This window comes from Mus caroli, unplaced genomic scaffold, assembly GCF_978045245.1.
Source record: "Mus caroli unplaced genomic scaffold, Mus_caroli_1 scaffold_18, whole genome shotgun sequence".
NCBI lineage: Eukaryota > Metazoa > Chordata > Mammalia > Rodentia > Muridae > Mus > Mus caroli.
In genome coordinates, this window is record NW_028227273.1 from 52,412,363 (window position 1) to 52,433,910 (window position 21,548).

Sequence of the window (21,548 nt, forward strand, 5' to 3'; positions counted from 1 at the left end):
TGACAAACAGTATTTATTTATATTTAACATCACATTCTCCTTCAATACCTTCACAACCATGTGTTTTCAATGACTCACCTGTTTGTTTGATGCTCTGTATGCAAGGGTATGTGGTTTTTCTAACCATTAGTCAGTCAGCCTCTCTCTGTCTCTGTTTCTCTGTCTGTCTCTCTGTCTAACACTCTGTCTCTGTCTGGTTAGAAGTTAATATAAACCTTGCAATTTTAAAAGGGATGACAAAACCCTATATTCAATGAAAGAAAAAATGAATAATGCTGTAGCATCTTCAAATTTAATATAAATAGCCCTAATTCTTCATTTTATTATGAAGAACCGGAACAAATAGGTAATTCAGCGTACTCAGTATAACATACATCATGGGCAGAAAACAGGATGAAAATGAAATCTTGATCTTGATGAAACAGAGTTTTTAAACACATCCTTGTGGGTTTTTCACTGCTTTACTCTCAGAGATCAGTGGGCACAATCCTCTCAGAGCTGTAGCAGTACCATGAATACCCCTGACCTGTCTTCTGACAGTCCCTGTCCACAGTGTCCAGAGTGGATTTGTGCTTGCAAAGGTTAGCAGATAGATAAAATGTATAAATGATTCAGTCTCAGAATCATCTTTATCACCAATGGTGAAATATTTTACATGTTTTTTTGGAAAGGTTATTTTTATTAGCTAATGAATATACATATGTGATGCTATGCAGAAATTTTAAGACTCAATTGCTCAACTAAAGGTTGTTTCTTTATCATTGTGAAATTCACTGAGCTGTCGCAATGTTACCTACAAAAACTTGTACATATTTGTTGAACATTTACTTTCAACTATTATTTTTAATTATATTATGTTAAAACAATCATTTGAAGACCTTCTATTGGTATTTTATGCAAGAGTTATAGGTTTAGATAGACGAGCTAGCTCATTCAACTATAATGAAGTTGGATTCTCAATACAGACATGCTTGTGAAGGTTAAAAAAATAGGTGCTTGAGCCACACAGAAAGCTTTCTGAATACATGCTTGTGTATTTAGCATTTGCATAGTGAAACTTATTTACAACTAATTTTAAGCTAGTCGATTAAAAGTTGTTTTTTATAGCTTAGGAATGCTTTTCTCATGTCAGTTCAGCACCTGGAGGTTTAGTTTATAACAGAACCTTGTGAATACCACAAATATTGCCATCATCTCCTCTTTATCAATATGACATATCCACTCTGTCACTGAGTCCTAACTCATGTTTGTTCACAGTAAATATCCATACATATACACCACATACATACATTGCATACATACATCATTTTTAGTAGTTAGGACATCATTCCTGTCTGGCTGGGAGAAAAATGACAATCTTAAGGATGATCTTTCCATCAAAGATAAACATAGAAACTAGATAATATATCTAAGTGGCATTAGCTAGTTTTTAATTTTTTTAAATTTATTTTTACACAGGTAAAATCATAGAGTAGGTTCTGTGCAAATCTATTAATTGAATCTGAGTTTACTTTAGAAGATATTTGAGATTACAACATGTCAGTTGTGCTTAGACTATTCATTCATCATACTCTCATCATACTCACTAACTATCCTGTTATTGTCCCTGAGGATGGCTATGATTGGAGGGCACAAAATTATGTTTACAATAGGCAACAACACTCCTTGGATTTCTATCAGATACTTCTAATTCATCGCAATGAAGAAACTGGGTAACGAATTCCCATATTGTGTAATCTAAAGGCTTTTGACTTCCTTAGCTTCAAAGGAAGGATGGTTTGATTATTCTACAATGTCCTTTGAAGGCCTCAAAAAGGCAAAACAAACACAAAACCCCAAGGAAAATAACACATAATCACACAGTGATGCAACAAAGCAAAACTAAAACATATCCACCCGAGAAGCCAAGAAATGCACTCCCTTGCCCCCAACCAGCAAGAATTCAATTACCACAAGGATGGATAGTTACCCATGGCGAAGAAAGGGATTCCCAGCAGGGTTGAGTTGTACTTCCCATCAGTGATGAAGAATATCCCGGCTGCAGTGGCGATGGAAATGCACACCGTGAGCACCCCCAGGAGGCCCAGGAAGGGCTTACTGCGCAAGCAGTCTTTCATGGAGCTGGACAGGGTGGCCGTGGTCAGGATCAGCACTAGGCTCACCAGGACCTTGCTTCTGGTCAGGATGCTGGTCTTATGAAAGTCTCTCCAGAGGCTAAAAGATGCCAGAGAGTACAGTTGGAGGTCTTGATGCTCCTCCTGGAGCTTCCTCATAAGCTTACAGAACTCATTCTCCCACTTCTCCCCTATGAGGTCTTGTGTGGCAGAACCATAGGTCTGGAGGTAGTAGGTGATTTGAATGGCTCTGGCTGACTTGACCCGCTGGTCTTTGCTGTTTGGCACTTCCACTACCCCGCCCAGCTGGTGTCCAATAAAACTGTTCCTCCCATCCTTGAAAACAGAAAGAGGGGAGACTTCAGTTACCAGAAGGATGCACATTCCAAGGGACAGTTTCTTATTCTAAGTGAAGAAGCACAAGGAAGGTTGGTGATTGTGGAACTGATGTGGGTGGAGAGGAAAGTCAGGCTTTTAGTCTCAACCTGTTGGAGCTACATGGGAGACCCTGCATGACGAACAGGAATAAAGACGATGGAGAGAGTATTGCAAAGGTACATCGGAGTTGCTACATGTATAGGAAAAGGACTCATAAATTTGGATTCCTAAATGTTGTCATTCTTAATATTTTATTCTATAGCAATGTAGTCAAATTCCTTAATGGCAGATCAAGTTTATGATTGATGTTTAGCTGTAAGTAGAGTGTGACAAGGCTCACCATAGGCCATGTTAAAGACACAGAATAAAAATTTCTTCAATAAGACACTGCACTCTCCCTCCCTATGGATCTTGGCCCCAGCCCTGTCCTTGTGAGACACCAAGATGTTCTGCTGGTCCCCACCCCTCCTGTGGCATGAGTCAGAAAGGCACCATGTATTCTTTCCCCCTTTTCTGCCTATTTCTTTGAGGTTCTGGTCAGAATACTTTGGAATTCATGACTTTCTCTAAAGCCCCTTTCCCTGTCATGTGCCTGGGTATCCACCATGTGCCTGGCCTATGTGCTGGCTTCAATGGCATGCCTTTTTGCCTTCCTTCTCTTCTCCAGTCTCCTTCTCTAGCAGTTTTTGAGCTTTATAGTTTGCCTGCCTCAGATGTTTTCCTTTTAAATTCTCAGAAAACAGTCTTAAGGCTTCAAAAATTAAAATAATCATCCTACACATAAGTATGCTAAGCATTCCAGAATAAAGATACGCACCAGCAGATAAGAGGACCCTCACTTCCTTATACTACTGAGGTTAAATGAGCAGTTCCAAATAGGATAAATGCCTTTGTAACAGCTAGTGTGGTATGCAAACACTTCCTGCCTGTAGTACAGGTACTTGCTGGGCCTGTACAATCTTCCCCCGAACTCACACCTGACTCTGTCTCAGACTTATCTTTTCCTGGAAATAAATTACCAAATGAGACTGTAAGATTTTCATGGAGTGTCACCAAATTACCATTTAAAAGTAATGGTAATTTGAAGTCAGCTTCAAAGTTGGACTTGAGGGACTGTGCATAAGATCATCATTCTAGGAAATGGGCAAGCAGTGGTCATTTCTCCTTCAAGCTCATATGAATGGACACAGAATTACCCATTCTTCTCACCCAGTGAGGGTGCTCCCTGATGGCTATTGCATAATTTTAATCTATTTGGAAATGTCTTTTTTGTCACAGCAGTCTCCATACTTCAGTGATAATGGTTGATAGAATGTTGTGCCCAAAAGTAGGCTCCAGAATGACTTGTAGGATTGAAAATATGCAGTTGGTAGCGGGTAAGATTCAAGCATGAAAGTTAGTTCATGCTGTAAGTACTTCGTATGTGAATGGAGTCAGAAGATAGGATCTCACAAGGGTGTAAAAGAGTTGACTCTTAGAGAACATTTCTCTACAAAGAGCAGAAGTAGCATACTGAAGAGTATGCTGACTAAAAGATTACAGAGAACTGCTGGACCTCTAGCTTGCACATGAGATAGACACCTAGATGTGAAATGCTTACTTGCGTTTTGCTTTTAACATGCATAAAAGTAATCCTACCATGTATTGCAAACATGAAAAGATTAGATGTTCGGAGAATACAAATGCAACTTGAAGAATGATCAAACATTGAAAAGGAACAATACCACGGTCACTCTGTGTACTGTCCCTACATGATAACTATTTTAATAGCTATAATATGTTAAGAAATTAGAACAAATCCAAATGAGCAACTTACTTCTTAACAACAATTGAATTTGAGGGTCTCCCTTGGTTCATCAACAGCTTCCATGGGATATTTATAACTATGCTATTTCTTTCTTTTCTTTTATAAAATCAAACTGGGACTGAGAGGGCTCAGTGGTTAAGAGCACTGGCTGTTCTTCCAGAGGATCCTGGTTCAATTCCCAGAACCCAGAAGGCAGCTTATGACCATCTGTAACCCAAGTTCCAGGGGATCTGATTTCTATTCTAGTCTCTATGGGCACCAAACACTTGCTCGGTGCACAAAACATACACAAAGAGAAAACACCCATAAATAAAATAATCAGTAAATAATATCAAGCTACAAGTTTAGTCCTTGTTTAAACATGTTGGATCTTGCAAAGAGGGTTGGTAAGGTTTGAAAAAGGAGATTTGTGTATTATACCCCAGAACTGAGTGGTGTGGGTTTAGTTTGTATTTGGCCACTATACAAAAAGTGCTCATTTATTTGGTGTATTTTTATATAAAATTTGACATAATGTTTTTGCTATTTTTTTTAAAATTCTGTCTGATCATCTGAGAGAGCTCTTATCTCTAAAGTGGTTTCATTTTAAGAATGTGCTGCTATGTGTGCCTTAGCTCATTTCTGTCATTAAAGAAAGCTCAGGGAAATTTTAGCAGCAGCAAGAAAGATACGTGTCTCTCAGGTCTCACGTGAAGATTATAGTGGACAAGGAAGATGCTCATTGTATGACTGGACAAAAGTCAAAAATTTAAAGATGTGTAGATTTTTAAACAGCCCAGCTTTTCTGAGTTTGACCAGCTGCTAACCTACCTTTTGAAGTTGTCTAATTTCCATTTTTAAAAAATTACCTTATAAGAGGTACACCTTCATTGTATCTTTTCCTCTCCATTGTATTCAAGTAAATGAGAATGAATTTCTGGTCCATGTTTATATCTATGTACATGCACAATATAAATGAGGTGTTTTCACATCTTGGATCAAAATTCCATTTGATGGCTACAACATGTCCATGTGGGTGGCACAGCCAACCTATTCCACTGGAGTCCTTAGAAACTCAATCAAACATATCATGGACATGAGAACATTCTACTATTGGATAAAAGTAGCAAAGAGTTTCTCTTATCAAACTAATTAATCATTAGATATGTATAAGTGGGAGAATCTAATATTGAATGCAGCAAATATTTATGTCTTCTAGAAGACTTCCTTGGAGTGATAATACATTCAGTAAGTTAATGCAAAGAATTGCTTAGAAGATCGTTTGACTTGAGTTGTAGCATACAACTCATTCTAACTGAGGAAAACATCTATCTAGTCCACTGTCTGTGTTGTCTTCAGTTTTCTTATCTTTAATAGGAGGAGACATGAATATATGGAGTGATGATTACAGGATCTAAAAGTTAAGTTTTCATCTTTCTTGTTCTATGGAAAAAAACCCTACTTATATGAAGAGATTGAAGAGAGTCAAATTTCAGAAATGATGTTCTTACAACTATTAGAGCAATGGATTGGTTGTTTCAGCACTGGGTTAAGATCTAACTAGTCATAGGCAGAGCTCTTTTATTTGCTAGATAAGTGAATCCAGACATGCAGAAAAGGCATTCCTGTTAGTTCCCACCGAGATCCTCAGATACCAAGCCTAATCATTCTAGACCTTCCTGGACGCCCTTGTATCAAATCTTTATTTTACCTGTAGTCCCCCTTTCCAACTTCTTCTTCTTCATGTGAGGTAGCCTGCCAGATAAAGTATTGCCTGTAATTTGACTCAGTCTCTTCATTTATCATAGTCGTTTCTCATACAAAATTTGAAGTTTCTGTGGGTATAGAAATCACTCTTATGTTACCATAGAGGTATGTCTTAAAAATTTAAGTGGCAGAATACTGGTAACATGCTGACTTTAGTGTTGCTCTATTTCTATGCTGGTCTGAGCCCAGCTGCCATGTTGACATCATAAGATGATGTCAGGTCTCTGGCTATATCATGGTCTGATTCTGCTGTTCCTTTATCTACTCTCTGTAGCAGAGTCAGAGCATACTCATCCAATTGCAGATGATACTACATCATTTCTATGCCTAAATCCCTCCACTGGTTTTCACTTGCACTAGATCTGCTATGGGGGCGCTTTACCAAGCCTGCAGAGCAACGTGTAGCCACAGGTAGAAATGTCTTCTGAATTTGCCTACTGTTCTCCCTTTTGCCCCTTCTTATCTCTTCTCCATGCTTGCCTTCCTCCTTGAACACATCAAGTTAATTTCCACCTCATGAGTTTTGTGTCTGGTGTGCTCTTTGATTTGAATATTTTCCTATACTCTTCTTAAAGCCAAGACTACTTCTAGTTATGGAGGTCTTAGCTATAAAAATGATATAAAACATATAATCCAAACTGGACACTCTATTCCCCAAAGACAGGCCATTTCAGACCATTGCACTGTCCTATTTTATGAACTTCCTGCTAAGATTTCTACCTGAGATGATTGTATATAGTCATTCTATTGTCCCTTTTCTGTTTCTTCAGTGAGATCACAAAATAGCTGAGAGCTGGGACCTTTCCTGGTTTGATTACTAATAACCTTCCCGGAGCTGTAAACAAGCCTATTCTCTGAATAAAATTTCATAACTGAGGGAACACACCTCCAGGTGTAATTCCTAATCACATTGCATTTTAGAGAACATTTTGCTAAAATTGGACAATTTAAAATATTACCCACTTTTCTTTTTTTTCCTTTCTTTTATTGGTTATTTTATTTATTTATGTTTCAAATGTTGTTCCTTTCTTTATTATCCACATTTATTATCCTTCATTTCCTGTATCATTTCCCCAGCAGCTTTCCTGTGCTTGAGGCCCATGCAGGACCATAAGTCACTAGTCAACAGACAGGGCGCCTCAGTGAGTGCAAGACAGTCAACAAAGGAGAAGAATTTGCATGCATAAAGGACATAGGATGCTCAAAGAACAGAAGGGAGGGGTGAGATGTTAGGTTGGAGAGACAGTGAGGTCTCCTTCTGCATTGTCTTATCAAGGGGATAGGTTGGTAATTGAGTGTGAAAACATTGGCTGGTTTATTCTGGTGAAAGATTTAATGCACTTTTTTAGAGGGAAAGAGTTTGGGGGTCAGGATGACTCTGAAGCAAAACTGTCAGTTGGGAAATTCTGCAGCATTTTAGATTCTGAGTGCAGCATAAGGAAAATGCCAGCTTAGGTTGTCTCTAGTAGGTAAATTGTTGCAAGGTGAATCAATAAAATCACCGGTCACAACACTGTCTCAGAGCCATCAGAGTCTGCTCAATGACAGCAATGCAGTAATATCCCTGGAACCCTCCGCTTGTATTGAAACCAACTACTCTGTAGCTCTTAAATCACTTCCAGCCAGTTCACACCTCTACAATGAAGCAGAAATTAAATGCAGAGTTATAATTAGAGAATATTTTCTCACATAGAGAAGGTAATGTGGGGATGTTCATGTTGTAGACAACTGTGCAGGGCAAAAATTACTCAAGAGTGCTTTGAAATTATAAAGAGGCAAGCCAGGTATTTGCTTCATTAGATGCTAGGTTAACATTCAGATAATTTTGTGACCGTGAAATAGTTTGTCAGCACAGCTCCTGGCCAAGGCAATTGTAATACAGATTGTATTGATTTTCAATGAGGCAGATTCTGTAAGGATATTATAAACCTTTAGATGGTCAACTGCCTTTTATTACTGAAAAGAAAATTTTTCCTCACATGAAGGAGCTAGTGACATTTTTAAAAAGAATGATAAGATTTTGTTTATTTGTATGAGTAATTCCTCTGTATTTGTTTCCTAAGATATTTTTTCATTCCCTCTTGTAAAAATGTAAATACAAGATAGGATTAAATGAAACCATTATTTATTTTGGTTTTCTACCACACAATTTCATATTTGGAAGTGATAAGCAAATAATGAGAAAACAACTTCCTACAAGGTATTTGATTAAAAAATAATAAAAACATCATTTTCTAGATGAGGTCTCTAAAGCATTAAAATGCCCCTAAGAGAGAATAGCTGTAATTTCTTTTGTCATATTTTAAGCTGAGAAAATGTAGTATTTTGTATTGCTTTTCAGAGAGGGAAGTTAAAAAAAATTAAACACAGGGTTTCTGTGCTGCTGAAATAAAACAAAAATGTTAGCCAACCAGGACATAAAATAATTTTAACAGAGTGTGCCAGAACAGTCAATGAACAGAGCTTGGTAGGATTGATTTAATCCAAGTGACAGAGACTTAAGATCTTGATTTGTGTTATCCTAGGCAAATTTTTCACTAGTCTATGTGGCACAGTTATACTGATATGGCTTCAAGGCATCGATGAGAAGATGAGTGGAAAAGAGAGCAAGCAAGTAAAGGATTCTCAGCTACGTGTTAGTCGCACTGCCAATTGTTTCATTCTTGTTTCTGCCTCCAACACTTATATTCATAACACATGTGCATATTTTGACATAATAATTAAATGTACTCAGAAGAGACAATGTGCAAGTTAGTGGTTATATGAAAAGACTCGAGAGGCCACCCGTGATGCTTAGGGTCCCTGCCACAACCCTGACAGAGTACAGGTGTCTTAAGCTTCTGGACATTAGATCTATTAGTGCTTAAAATGACAAGAGGAGACTATGCTTTCAGGGGTAATTTCTATAGTTTATAAAATAAGAATTTTGAGGTCTTGTGAGGGTCAAATATGTTAATATAAGATATGATTAGAGCTCAGAGTTGGAGATTGTGCTTATTAATATGCAACACATAGGGTGTTTACATAATACTGTTTATTCACCTAGTCATTTAAAATTATTTCTACCTCCCAGCAGGTGTCTGAAATGTGCTGTCAAGAACACAGGAACAGGAACAAGTCATAGGGATTTAATTTCTACTTTTGCTACAATAAGTCAGGAGCTGCTGACTGGGTTCTCTGACCTCTCTCTCCTTCAGGTGAGGCAAAAACTTTGGCTTATATTATCTCTGAAGTTCTGATGCACTCTTCGTTAAATAATGTTCTGTTTTTATTTTAGTTTTTTCCCCAACTTGACACAAGCTAGGGTCATCTGGGAAGATGAACCTCTATTGAGAAAAATGCCACCATCAGATTGGTACATTTTCTTGTATACAAATTGTTTGCAAATCTATAGGCCATTTTCTTGATGTGGGAGGACCCTGATCACTGGGCAGTAATGCCAGTCCTCGACTAGTGGTTTTATAAGAAGAGATTCCAGGGATCCATCCCATAATCAGCTTCCAAATGCTGACACCATTGCATACACTAGCAAGATTTTGCTGAAAGGACCCAGATAGAGCTGTCTCTTGTGAGACTATGCCGGGGCCTGGCAAACACAGAAGTGGATGCTCACAGTCAGCTATTGGATGGATCACAGGGCCCCCCCAATGGAGGAGCTAGGGATCTGCAATCGTATAGGTGGAACAACAATACGAACTAACCAGTACCCCCCCCCCGCCCCCGAGCTTGTGTCTCTAGCTGCATATGAATCAGAAGATGGCCTAGTTGGCCATCAGTGGAAAGAGAGGCCCATTGGTCATGCAAACTTTATATGCCTCAGTACAGGGGAATGACAGGGCCAAGAAGTGGGAGTGGGTGGGGGAGTGTGTGGGGGACTTTTGGGATAGCATTGGAAATGTAAATGAAATAAATACCCAATAAAAAAACATAAAAAAGAAGAGATTTATAAGAAATCAGCTGAACAGGCCAGTAAACAGCACTCCCCCATAACCTCTGCATCAGCTCCTGCCTCCAGCATCCTGCCTTGAATTTGGCCCGGAGTGCTTTTCATAATGGCATACAACTGAGGCTGAAGTAATCTTCCCAAGTTGCTTTTGGTCATGGCGCTTATCACAGCAACAGAAACCAAATGATTCCTCAGTGGTGAAGCCATCAGACAAAGCAAGCTAGATCAGCCTGCCTTATTGTGGTAAGAGGAAAATCAGAAGAATGGGAGAACAACACAACCTGTGCTCATTTCCATAGCAAGAAGAGGTTATCTCTTTCAAATCGGAACAAAGTCACTCCTTTCTTTTCTCTCAAATAATCTCCAGACAGAGGCCTTATATAACAACATAAAGAAATTTGTCCTCTTTCTCTAGGATGTAAATCTCCAGTAACACAAATGGAATTAATAAACTCTTTAGGTTCTAAAAGTCATAAGCTCTTCGGATCATTATCAAATCACCTCTACCATATTATTTTTGCTTTATATACAATATCACACACATGTTGGATTTTTCCTATTTCCTATTTGTATAAGGTTATTTCCCATAACCTTATAAACTGAGTAGAAATAGTTATCACCTGTATTTAATGTGAGTTATATTGGTAAGTACAGGAGACAGATATAAGGAGGAGAGGGGCCCAAAAAAAGAATTGTTCTATTTTTGTCTTGGGCCAAAAGCCAAGTTTCATCTCAGTTCTGTTTCAGATGAAGAGCTGAGGTGTCAGAAGGGATCTGATTGCAGAGCGTGCATGTGTGAATGTGCACTGATCATTGGACTTATGGTCTTACATATGCTAGGCAAGTGTACTATCACACAGCACTATTTCTGATTTGTTATCATTCTCCTCCTAAATACCAAGGGACTACCAACCAAGGGACCATAAGTCGATGTGTGATTAAAATTCTAGTCTAGATGCTAATTTCTTCTGATGAACAGCTTTGTAACTGCAGCTTTGTATTTTCATACTGGAAATTGGTGATGACTGTTTCTAATTTCTACCCATTTTTAAGGACTCAATTCTTTAGGAATATACTCTACAGTAACCTTGAAGGCAGCCAATAATGAGTATTAGAGTTCTGTTGAGCCCCATTGAGGAAAAGCTATTTTCTGCTGATCAAAAGAATAAAAACATATATCATATCCTAGATAGAAACATGCTCCAAAGATTAAAACATTACACACCACTGTCTCCTGCCTTAACAGTTTTTCCAGTTGGGCCTGTAAATTACCTGGACTTGCAAGTCACTACCCTTGGGAAATCCAATTCATCTAAATCCATGCTAAGATGATGGGAAGAATACCTAACCCTTTAGTGATGCGATTATTCTTCCTGGAACACTCTTACCCATGTGGTACTGTCACTTGTAGACTTCCATTATCAGCACTTGGGCACCTGAGCTTTTCTGTGTTATTCTTTTGCTTTTCTCTATCTCTTTTTCTTTTGAATACTGGTCAAAGCCTGATCATGCTCTTGAGACACTCTGGGCTTCCTGACTCCCTTGTCTCTAGAGGTTCCCTCTCCTGCCATTCAAATCTGGTCCATCTTGTTTGCTATTCCATAACTGAATCTTATCTTTTCTCTTCCTCTCTTCATATCTCTTCTCCTGGCAATTGCCATATTTTCATCATTCCAGCTCTATTTTTCAAACTCTAATAAAATAGTTTTTGAAACCCATTTATAAATTCTTTATCAAGGAAATTAAGAACCCAAGCAGAAAAAAATCTCAACTTTAACCACAAAGCTATGAAAATTAATATGTTGTTTCTCTAGAGCTCATATTGGTGATCTTATCATCTCATTTTCCATTAAAAGTGATATTATTATTTTTAGGCAAGTTGTTCACAAGGGAATTGTAATGGCTGTTCAAAGACAAGTATTTGACATCAAACAGTACAAAGCTGTGGTGCTGACCTGCAGGAAGGAAATTGGCTGCCAGTTAAATGAATACTAGAGGAATTCTACAAGTCCTTATGTCGAGCTACTTCTTTTTGTAGAAGTATTGAATGTCTCACCATCATAACCTTTCTTTGGATTAAGAACCTTTTCCCTTCAAAGGCTCTGTTTTTAACCACAGGCCTTATGATGAATGTGGCACTTAGGCTATCAGCACCTGAGTTGAAAAACAGGCCATACTGACAACTTAGAGCATAGAGTTAAGAACATCCTCTACACAGAATGAAGATAAGACCCTGTTGCTGAAAACACTATGCACTTTAGATAAATGGTCTGAGCTTCACCTTCCCTAAAAGCCTGGCAAAGACTAACATTTATATTTCCAGAAGTTATCATATAAGCTGATAAGAGAGGGAATCAACCCACAGTCTTACTTAGTCTGAATCATGTTATTGACCAGTATGACAAGATATTCCTGATGGCTCAAGAGTGGCACTAATGTCATGGTGGTAACCAATAACTGTCTAATTGGATTTAATACTCCCTTAGCAGGAGAGAAACCATGCCTGGTACTAGAAATTTACTCAGTTACCCAAGTCTAGAATGTTCATAGGTCTTAGAGGTGAACTTATAGCCTCTGCTTTACAAGATCAGCATAATTCCTAATTGCAATCCAAATAATTATCCTTTAACCCACAGGTAAGAATAACTCACACTCCTCATCAGAGAAGCTTCTCTTTGCAAAGAACAAAGACCAACACAGAAAACCACAATTGGTCAAAATTCAGAGAATAGTTGATCATGGGTTGCCCATTTAAATAAATACATCTATAATACAACTTCTACATGCAATACTGAGAAAATATCACAGAAACGGGGGGGGGAAGGGGCAGAAATATCATAATAATCAAAGTATCAAGAAGTCAGCTGTGAGATTGTGGCTATTAGAAATGACAGGGGATATTGACCCATGATAACTCAAGAATATGGCTGGCTGAATAAGATGTGAACAAGGACAACACCAACAGACAGGCTAACAGAATGGGGTAATCTCATGGGGCTCCACCCTTAAACAAAGAGCTATAGGCAATTAAGGAATTCTGAGGGTGGGAGAACTTCTTTTCCAAAGGGAGGAGACCCCTAATTAATTATCCAATACCACATAGTCAAGAGTGGCAATGATTATATACATATACAAACAACTCATTAAATGGGCTTAATAAGGATTCTCTGTGTGTATGTATTCATGCATATATGTATGTATTATATGTGTGTATGTATGTATGCATGCATGCATGTATTATGTGTGTATATGCATGTGTGTGTGTGTGTGTGTGTGTGTGTGTGTGTGTGTGTATGTGTGTGTGTGTGTATCGATTAAAGAAAGAGAGTCCATGAATTTGAAAGGAAGTAAGGGGGAGCATAAGAAGAGCTGGAGGGAGGAGAGGAAAGGTGGAACAGTGTTGTTGTTATAATTTTATTTAAAAAAAGTTTAAATAAAAAGCATTGTCTAAGCAATAGGAAAGATAGGAAAAGCATACAAAGTCAATCACTGGAGACATTTACATTAGACCTAGGTTTAGTGAACACATCTGGGTATCTAAGGATGTTACACATGGGTAGAAGCAGATAATAAAACAGACTTTTTGTTCAGATATCCAGTGGGCCCAGGATAGAGTGGTGAATAGTACAGTTAGTTATTTCAGAGACTGTGGTTATGGGCTGGAATAGAAGAATGAGGTAGGAGTGAAAAGTAGATAGGATTATCTGTCTGTCTATCTATCTATCTATCTATCTATCTATCTATCTATCTATCTATCTACCATATCTACCTATCATCTATCTATTATATCTGCATTTATCTATCTGTCAACTGTCTGTCTTTTTAGCTATCTAATCTATCATCTCTCTACATACCTATCTGATATCAGTTAATATAAAGTGCTTAGGGAATGTTAAGAAAGAATCATATGGCCTATGAGGTAGTAGGCTTTTCAGAGAAGGTGGCATTTGAGCAAAACTGTGAAGGCAGAGTAAACATGAGATTCTTCCTAGTTTTTGTACATAGAGAGCCACAGTGTGCATAAGGCCTGTACAGGACTTTAAGTACATTGTATTTATGGAACTTCCCGAATGACTGCAATTTGCAATGCGGGAGCTGAGGTAACACTGAGATTGCGATTGATAGTGACTAAGGCAGTTCTGCCCTCCAAAGCTTTCTTTGATTATAATATAAAAAAACTGAATTTCTGGAGCACATCAGAGAGGAGGTTGTGTACTGGGGAGGAAAGATGACATGCATACCATACATCTGTACATATGCACATTTTGTCTTCCTCACAACTTCCTCTACAGCACATTACCTAACGTTTGTGAGCCTTAGAAAGATATTTTTAAACATCTTCTGGAATACACAGTATTCTGAAAATAAATGTCTCCACACCTGTGTTTTTTTCCAAAGAACCCCTTATGGAGTGTTAAGGACGTTTTAGAAAAAATTTGCCACTTGGAGGTGTAGGAGTTGTTGGGAATTATATAGATTTCCCTCCACTCTAACACATTAAACATATCTGTATTAAGTGTCTGGGAAGGTAGATTAATGGGTAGAAAAACAAGATAAGGACAAATAGAAGGAAAATGCATTTTCTCTATTAAAAGAGCTCATGCATTTGTAAAATGCATAAAGCCCATAAATACAATCACAAAAGAATAAAACATAAGGGACATTGCAGTACAGAAAAGAGTGTTAAAGAACTCAAGTAAGTAAGCCTGCTGCAAAACCACAAACATTCAGTAGGGCTCATTTAAAGTGTGCTCGCACATATCAGCATTCCAAAGAGAAGTACTGGCTGTATCAAGTGGTACAGACTTCCAGGTCACTTTTGTTTCATTTGTTACCCCTCTCAAGTCATCTATAAAAGTAACAGAGATAAATCAGTTGTTGAAACGGAACCAAGGGGTAGACTGGAAGGAGAAGGGTAAAGTGCGTGTGACACATCATCAAGTTTCTGTAGAAGAGTTTGGCAGAGGAGGAGATAAGACACCTGAGCATCAGTAGTCCATCATCCCTAGGATCAAGTTATAAGCAATAAACTCACAAAGATACATCAGCCTCCTTCACAATAGACTGTGTGGGTCTGCCCACTGAGGTATTAGTAATGCATGTTGTTTAAAGCCACAAGTGAATGTCAATAAACTCCTGGTATTAAGGGTATAGTAAATCTTAATGTACTTAATCCCTGACCTGAACTGCCCTTGCTCTTGACTAAACAGTGCTTTCTCAACAGAGAAAAAATCTCATGAATTTGATGGCTCAATGTCACCTTTGTTTTGAGTTTGAGTTATGAATACATCCTCACATGGCTCTTTACCTTTCTTTTTTTACTCCTTTGGTCTAATGATACTTATCTTTTGAGCAGTTTTATATATATATATATACATATATATATATATATATATATATATATATAGCATGCTGCAAAATGAAATATGGCTTATATATTTTCTCAGATTATCTTACTAGCTATATGAATCTAGAATTATGAAATTAAATAAGATTACTAGCCAATAGGACATAGGTTTATGTAATCTAGAAGCAATGTTAGCATGTTAGAAAGAAAATGCAGTTTTCTAACTTTTATTTCCAATTCATTTTCAAATGTATAAAATATACATCCAATGAGACCTTTTTGGAAACTTAATATATATCTCTACTAAATGTCTGAGTTTAATGGAAATAGGAAGTACAGATTGTACCTTTTTTTACATTAATGTATTTATTATTTATTATCATGCATTTATTTTTATTAGATTATTTTCTTCATTTACATTTCAAATGGTATCCCCTTTCCTAGTTTCCCCTCCAAAAATCCATTATCCCCTCCTCCCTCCCCCTGCTTCCCAACCCACCCACTCCCATTACTGGTCCTGGCATTCTCCTAGACTAGGGCATAGAACCTTCACAGGACCAAGTGCCTCTCCTCTCATTGATGACTGACTAGGCCATCCTCTGCTACATATATAGTTAGAGCCACAAGTCCCACCATGTGTTTTCTTTGATTGGTGGTATAGTTCCAAGGAGCTCTGGGGGTACTGGTTAGTTCATATTGATGTTCCTCCTATGGGGCTTCAGATCCCTTCAGCTCTCTGGATACGTTCTCTAGCTCCTTCATTGGGGATCTTGTGCTCTGTCCAATGGATGATTGTGAGCATCCACTTCTATATCTGTCAGGCACTGGCAGAGCCTCTCAGGAGACAGCTGTATCAGGCTCCTGTCAGCAAGCTCTTGTTGGCATCTGCCATAGTGTCTGGGTTTAGTGTTTGTTTATGGGTTGGATCCCTAAGTGGGGCAGTCTCTGGATGGTCATTCCTTCAGTCTCTGCTCCAAACTTTGTCTCTGTGAGAGAATATGGAGTCAAAAGTACAGCTTTTATCAAAGCTGTGGTGGAGTACCACTCAGGTCCTCAGCAATGCAGTTCAGACCTCAGTGTTCTATTGTCTTTCCATCAATGCGCTTCTCATTCCTTTCTTGGCTCATCACTTACTTATCTTTTCTCTTTTTCCCCTTTCTCTTTGTCCTCTCTCTAGCTCAGAACCTTCCTCCCCATATTCTTACATTTCCCCCCTTCCTCTGACATCCTGTTATCAGAAAGTCAGCTCCCTTAGATACACAATGAGAGATAATTATTGAGCTATGTCAGCAAAATGCTAGAGAAAGGGTGTAAAAGGGCACGACACTTGCTTAAGTCCAATTTATCCCCACTGAATTATCTTTTCTTCGAAATCCCCCAGAGGAGAGGCATGATTTGAAAACATAGTTTGTGATATGCATTCTAATGAGATCCTTACAACTGATCATTACAATGACCAACATTTCCTGCCTCAATTATGAAAATGATTGAATGTCATTTGATAAAGGCAAGGAGGAAAGTATTCTCTTATCTTGCAGCTCCATGTGGGAGCTAAATAATATTTTTCTCAGCATGAAGAAATGAGACCGTAATGGCTTAGCTTTGTAACCCCGTTAACATTTCATGGGCTGGTGAGGTATATTTTGAAAATAGTCTTAAATGTTATTCAAAAGAGGAATATGTTGATGTCTTACGAAAGTGAACATTACAAAGAAAACATCAAAATATTTGAAAAAAAATTGCTCTAGAGCAAAGAGCATGTGGGTTTAAAAATGATATTTTGCTTCATTGCAAAAGATTAACCAAAACTTATTAAAAATGTAAGAAATAAGTACTCTGTTTTATTTCTTCACAGGTAAATCATATGTCTTTCTGGGTGTTTTTATTTATGTTTAACACTAAAATTAGTATTCTCCTTGTAGTCACTTCTCTGATGCAGTAAAACCAAGCTAAGTGTTTTGGAAGCTGGGAACTATGTCAGAAATACATTAAATTATAACAGCTTACTAGGTTTAGTGAAGAATGATAAAGTTTCATGTTCAAATGAGAATAGTTCATGAAGCAATCCCTTCCTTTTATTTTGTTTTTTTTTATCCTTAATAATATTCACAATTATATCCTTTCTTTTGATTATATATCTAGGCAGTTACTTAGAAAATATTTTAGCTTTAAAAATCCAAAGGGTTGTAACAAACGGAGAGAAGCATAAGTGGTTGGATAGCCCTAAAGCTTTAATACTGAATTTATCTAGATTTCTATGCAATAGGTGGAAATACTAAGCTAGGCAGTTGCGTCAAAGTGAAATCAGGTCTTGTGAAAGAAATAATCAGAGCAAGGCAGATACTGAGCAGCCCGCCTTGCACTGCAGCCCTGAAGGCTTTATTTTCCTCGCCACACACACCTGCATTGCTTTTCTTTCAAGTAGCACAAAATTATCCCTCCTTGCTGGGTCTTCCTGATGAAACCCCTGTCCTAGCTCACAGGGGTTGGTGCCAATACTTTGATCAATGAAGCCTCTCTCTGTTTGCTTTTAAGTTTCAGTGGCTTAATTTCTCATAATATGACAATCAATACTTCTTTTCAACAAATCATCACTGTTCTTTCTTGAAGGATAAAGCTTTAGCACGAAGGGTTCTTGATGACCTCAGTGGGAGAGGAGAGAACATACTTAGTCCTGTAGTAACTTGAAGTGCTAGTATGGGTTGGTACCCAGGGGGGATTTTCCTGTTCTCCAAGGTGAAGAGGAAGGGGAATGGAAGGAGGACCATGTGGTGGGGGACTGGGAGGAGAAGGGGCTGTGATTGGGATGTAAAGTGAATAAATAAATAAATTAACTAATAAAAAAATTCTTCCACCTGCTTTTATAAAGTGCTAGGAAATGGACTAAGCTCTCTTCCATGTTCCTCAGAACTGTATATCATAGAGGTCCCCAGACCTGGATGTAATGGTGAAGGCTGGCCACTTTGGCCTCACAGGCAGTCACTGGATATAGTGATGTAGTTTTAAAATTCAAGCAATTTTGGCTAAAATGCTCACTTGGTCATGCTTTGCTTACTACTCTGGCTCTTCCAAGTCCATTCCCATGCTATCATCCTTCTTTATCTGTAAGCTAGGTTATAGGGCTCATAAGGTTTCTCATCGTAGTCAAGTTTGATATTTGAAGAGGGCTGACAGCCTGCATGCTATTTTATAAAAGCTGTATCAACAGTTACTGTCTAATTAGAAACTGGTGGTTGAGTGATTTACTGGCCTTAATAAAATAAATTAAATCAGACCATGACCCTTGACACCAAAATCCTTCCATCAGCTCCAACTTGTAACACAAACAAAAAAAGTTCCCAGGGTTCTTGAAGAAGAGTATATTCAGCTAAAGGGGGATTAAAAGATCCAGACCTTTCCTGATGTTGTCCTAGAGATATGGTTTTCATACCACCCAGAGCTTGCTTCTAGGTCAGTGAAAGGTTGCAGGACAAACAGTATGTTTCAGGTATTTTTAAAGAGAAACTAAAAAGAGACAGCTCAAATGTTCCTGTAATGTACTTTTGGTGACCACCTGGACAGGGCCTTTCTCAAACCTGGAAGACAATTTGTTATCTGAGCTGATGTCACTGAGCTCAGAGAGCTGACAAGTTTCCCCTCCTTCCCAGGATCCCTTGGGATTTAGCTTCAGAGCTACCTGTCAGGGCTGCCATCTGCTTTCTTCCAGGTGCTAAGCAGATGGGACTTCAGAGTGTGACAAGTTCCACAGGGAGGCAGTGTCTGCAGTCTGTGGTAGGCTTTGGAAGCCAGAGGGCAGGATGGAAAATCCAAACCTGACTCCACAGTTATATAAAAGTCCCCCTACCAGAGGGTCCTGTAACTAAAAGTCCCCCTTCCCACCACTAAGGCATCCTATAGCTAAGCCTTCCTACTGGAGGGTCCTGTAACTAAAAGCCCCCCTACTGGAGAGTCCTGTAATTAAAAGTCCCTCTAACAAACAGTCCTCTAACTGAAAGCATTAACTGAGGCATAAAGGAGCTTCTCTGTGTTTCATGTATGTGTGTGTGTGTGTGTGTGTGTGTGTGTGTGTGTATACATACATACATATATACACACACACATATGTGTGTGTGTGTACGTCGTCTATCTATCTATCTATCTATCTATCTATCTATCTATCTATCTATCTATCTATCTACCTACCTTGCCAGGCATGGTAACACACACCTTTAATCCAAGCAAGGGATTTTAATTGAGGCAGGGGATCACAGTGAATTCAAGGCCAGCCAGATCTGCATTCGACCCCTGCAAAAGGGTCATTCAACTCACAAAAGGGTTGTGACTCACAGGTTGAAAACCACTGGTATTGAAACTTCCTGTCTCAAAAAATTTACTTATCTTTAATTTCATATGTAAGACACCGTATACTAAAGTCAAGAAGTGATCAGAATGTTTCACCTTGTGTTTGGAATTCCATGATTTGAACTGTACTGGATTGTTCAGAAGAATACATTTCTTCCCCACCCCTTTTTTATTAGATATTTTCTTTATTTACACTTCAAATGCTATCCCAAAAGTTCCCCATACCCTTCCCTCGCCCTACTCCCCTACCCACCCACTCCCACTTCTTGGCCCTGGCGTTCCCCTGTACTGGGGCATATAAAGTTTGCAAGACCAAGGGGCCTCTCTTCCCAATGATGACTGACTAGGCCATCTTCTGCTACACATGCAGCTAGAGACACAAGCTCTGGGGGTACTGGTTAATTCATATTGTTGTTCCACCTATAGGGTTGCAGACTCCTTCAGCTCTTTGGGTACTTTCTCTAGCTCCTCCATTGGGGGCCCTGTGTTCCATCCAATAGCTGACTGTGAGCATCCACTTCTGTATTTGCCAGGCACTGGCATAGCCTCATATGAGACAGCTATATCAGGGTCCTTCCAGCAAAATCTTGCTGGTATATGCAATAGTGTCTGGGTTTGGTGGCTGATTATGGGATGGATTCCCAGGTGGGATAGTCTCTGGATGGTCCCTCCTTTCATCTAGCTCCAAACTTTGTCTCTGTAACTCCTTCCATGGGTATCTTGTTCCCTATTCTAAGAAGGAATGAAGTATCCATACTTTGGTCTTCCTTCTTCTTGATTTTCTTGTGTTTTGCAAATTGTATCTTGGGTGTTCTGTGTTTCTGGGCTAATATCCACTTATCAGAACACATTTGATACTTTGCAGCAATCTTTAGTTTTAACATACATGATTCAGCATAATATTTTGTTGCTGTATATATTAATTTCTTTCTCTTATATTCTGTGACATGATACAGACACTGAGTATCTGAATGCCAAGAACAGACTGTGTACTGCATTGTATAAATTCAATGTGCGGCATTATGTCCATTATTAGTAGATATACTAATTGGAATGACTTGTTTAGAGTACAGTAGGGGGTGCCGAAAATACACAGTAAGAATTGCAAATACAAAAGACTTTGTTCTCAACACATCGGATGAAGAAGTGGTTTTTCAAAGCAGTTGCTACAGCAAAGCTCTTTGACAGGCACAGAAGTACCTGATGTGTCCCATCGTTCCTAAATACATTATCTGTTACTCTGAGTACAGGATAAATAGTTCCCTTAGATATTGCAAGAACTCAGACAATTCAAGGTGACAGTGTCACCCTTAGGAATAAGGTGAGAGGCTCTCCTCTTTAGAGGGATTATGTAAAGAAAACAATCTAACATTCTTCATTTACACAGAGGTACTTTCACTCTGTAAGTGGGTGTTTGCTTTGACTGAAAGCTCAGGGCTATTTGAAGCCACTGTAATTAGTTACATAAGCAGGTATTTAGGGGGAGGCCTTTCAAATTCTTATTGCTGTGTCAATGCATTGTTAAAAATACCAGTGATAGCATGTACCCCAAACAACACTCCCCCAGAATGGGAGTTGGCAGCTGCCTGGATTTCATCAGAGCTGCTTACATTGGAACACTGTATGTGGCTTCCAAAGAATGGAATGGCATGCAGGTCTCTTGATACAGACCAGCAGTGAGGTCCTTCCTGTTCTCCATCAGCCACTTGTACACCATCCTAAGTAATGGTTGCCACTGAAAATCTTTAGTTGTCTAATGAGATGCATGTGTAAGAGTTCTCTCAGAAGCAACATGAACAGTGAGTGGGCTGCAATGTACATGCAGATGTCTCTGTGAGATCATGTTGAAATTTTTGCACTAATAATAAT

At 38.6% G+C, this 21,548-nt stretch overlaps 1 protein-coding gene across 2 annotated transcripts in view; it reads right to left on the reverse strand.

Annotated features, from left to right (window-relative positions):
* Ptchd4 (patched domain containing 4) overlaps positions 1–21,548 on the reverse strand; it is a 201,208-nt gene that overhangs the window by 129,696 nt on the left and 49,964 nt on the right. For both annotated transcript variants that reach the window (XM_021149711.3, XM_021149709.3), the window contains exon 2: positions 1,970–2,450. In XM_021149711.3, coding sequence (XP_021005370.1) covers positions 1,970–2,450 — 481 coding nt within the window. The remainder of the gene's footprint in view (positions 1–1,969; positions 2,451–21,548) is intronic.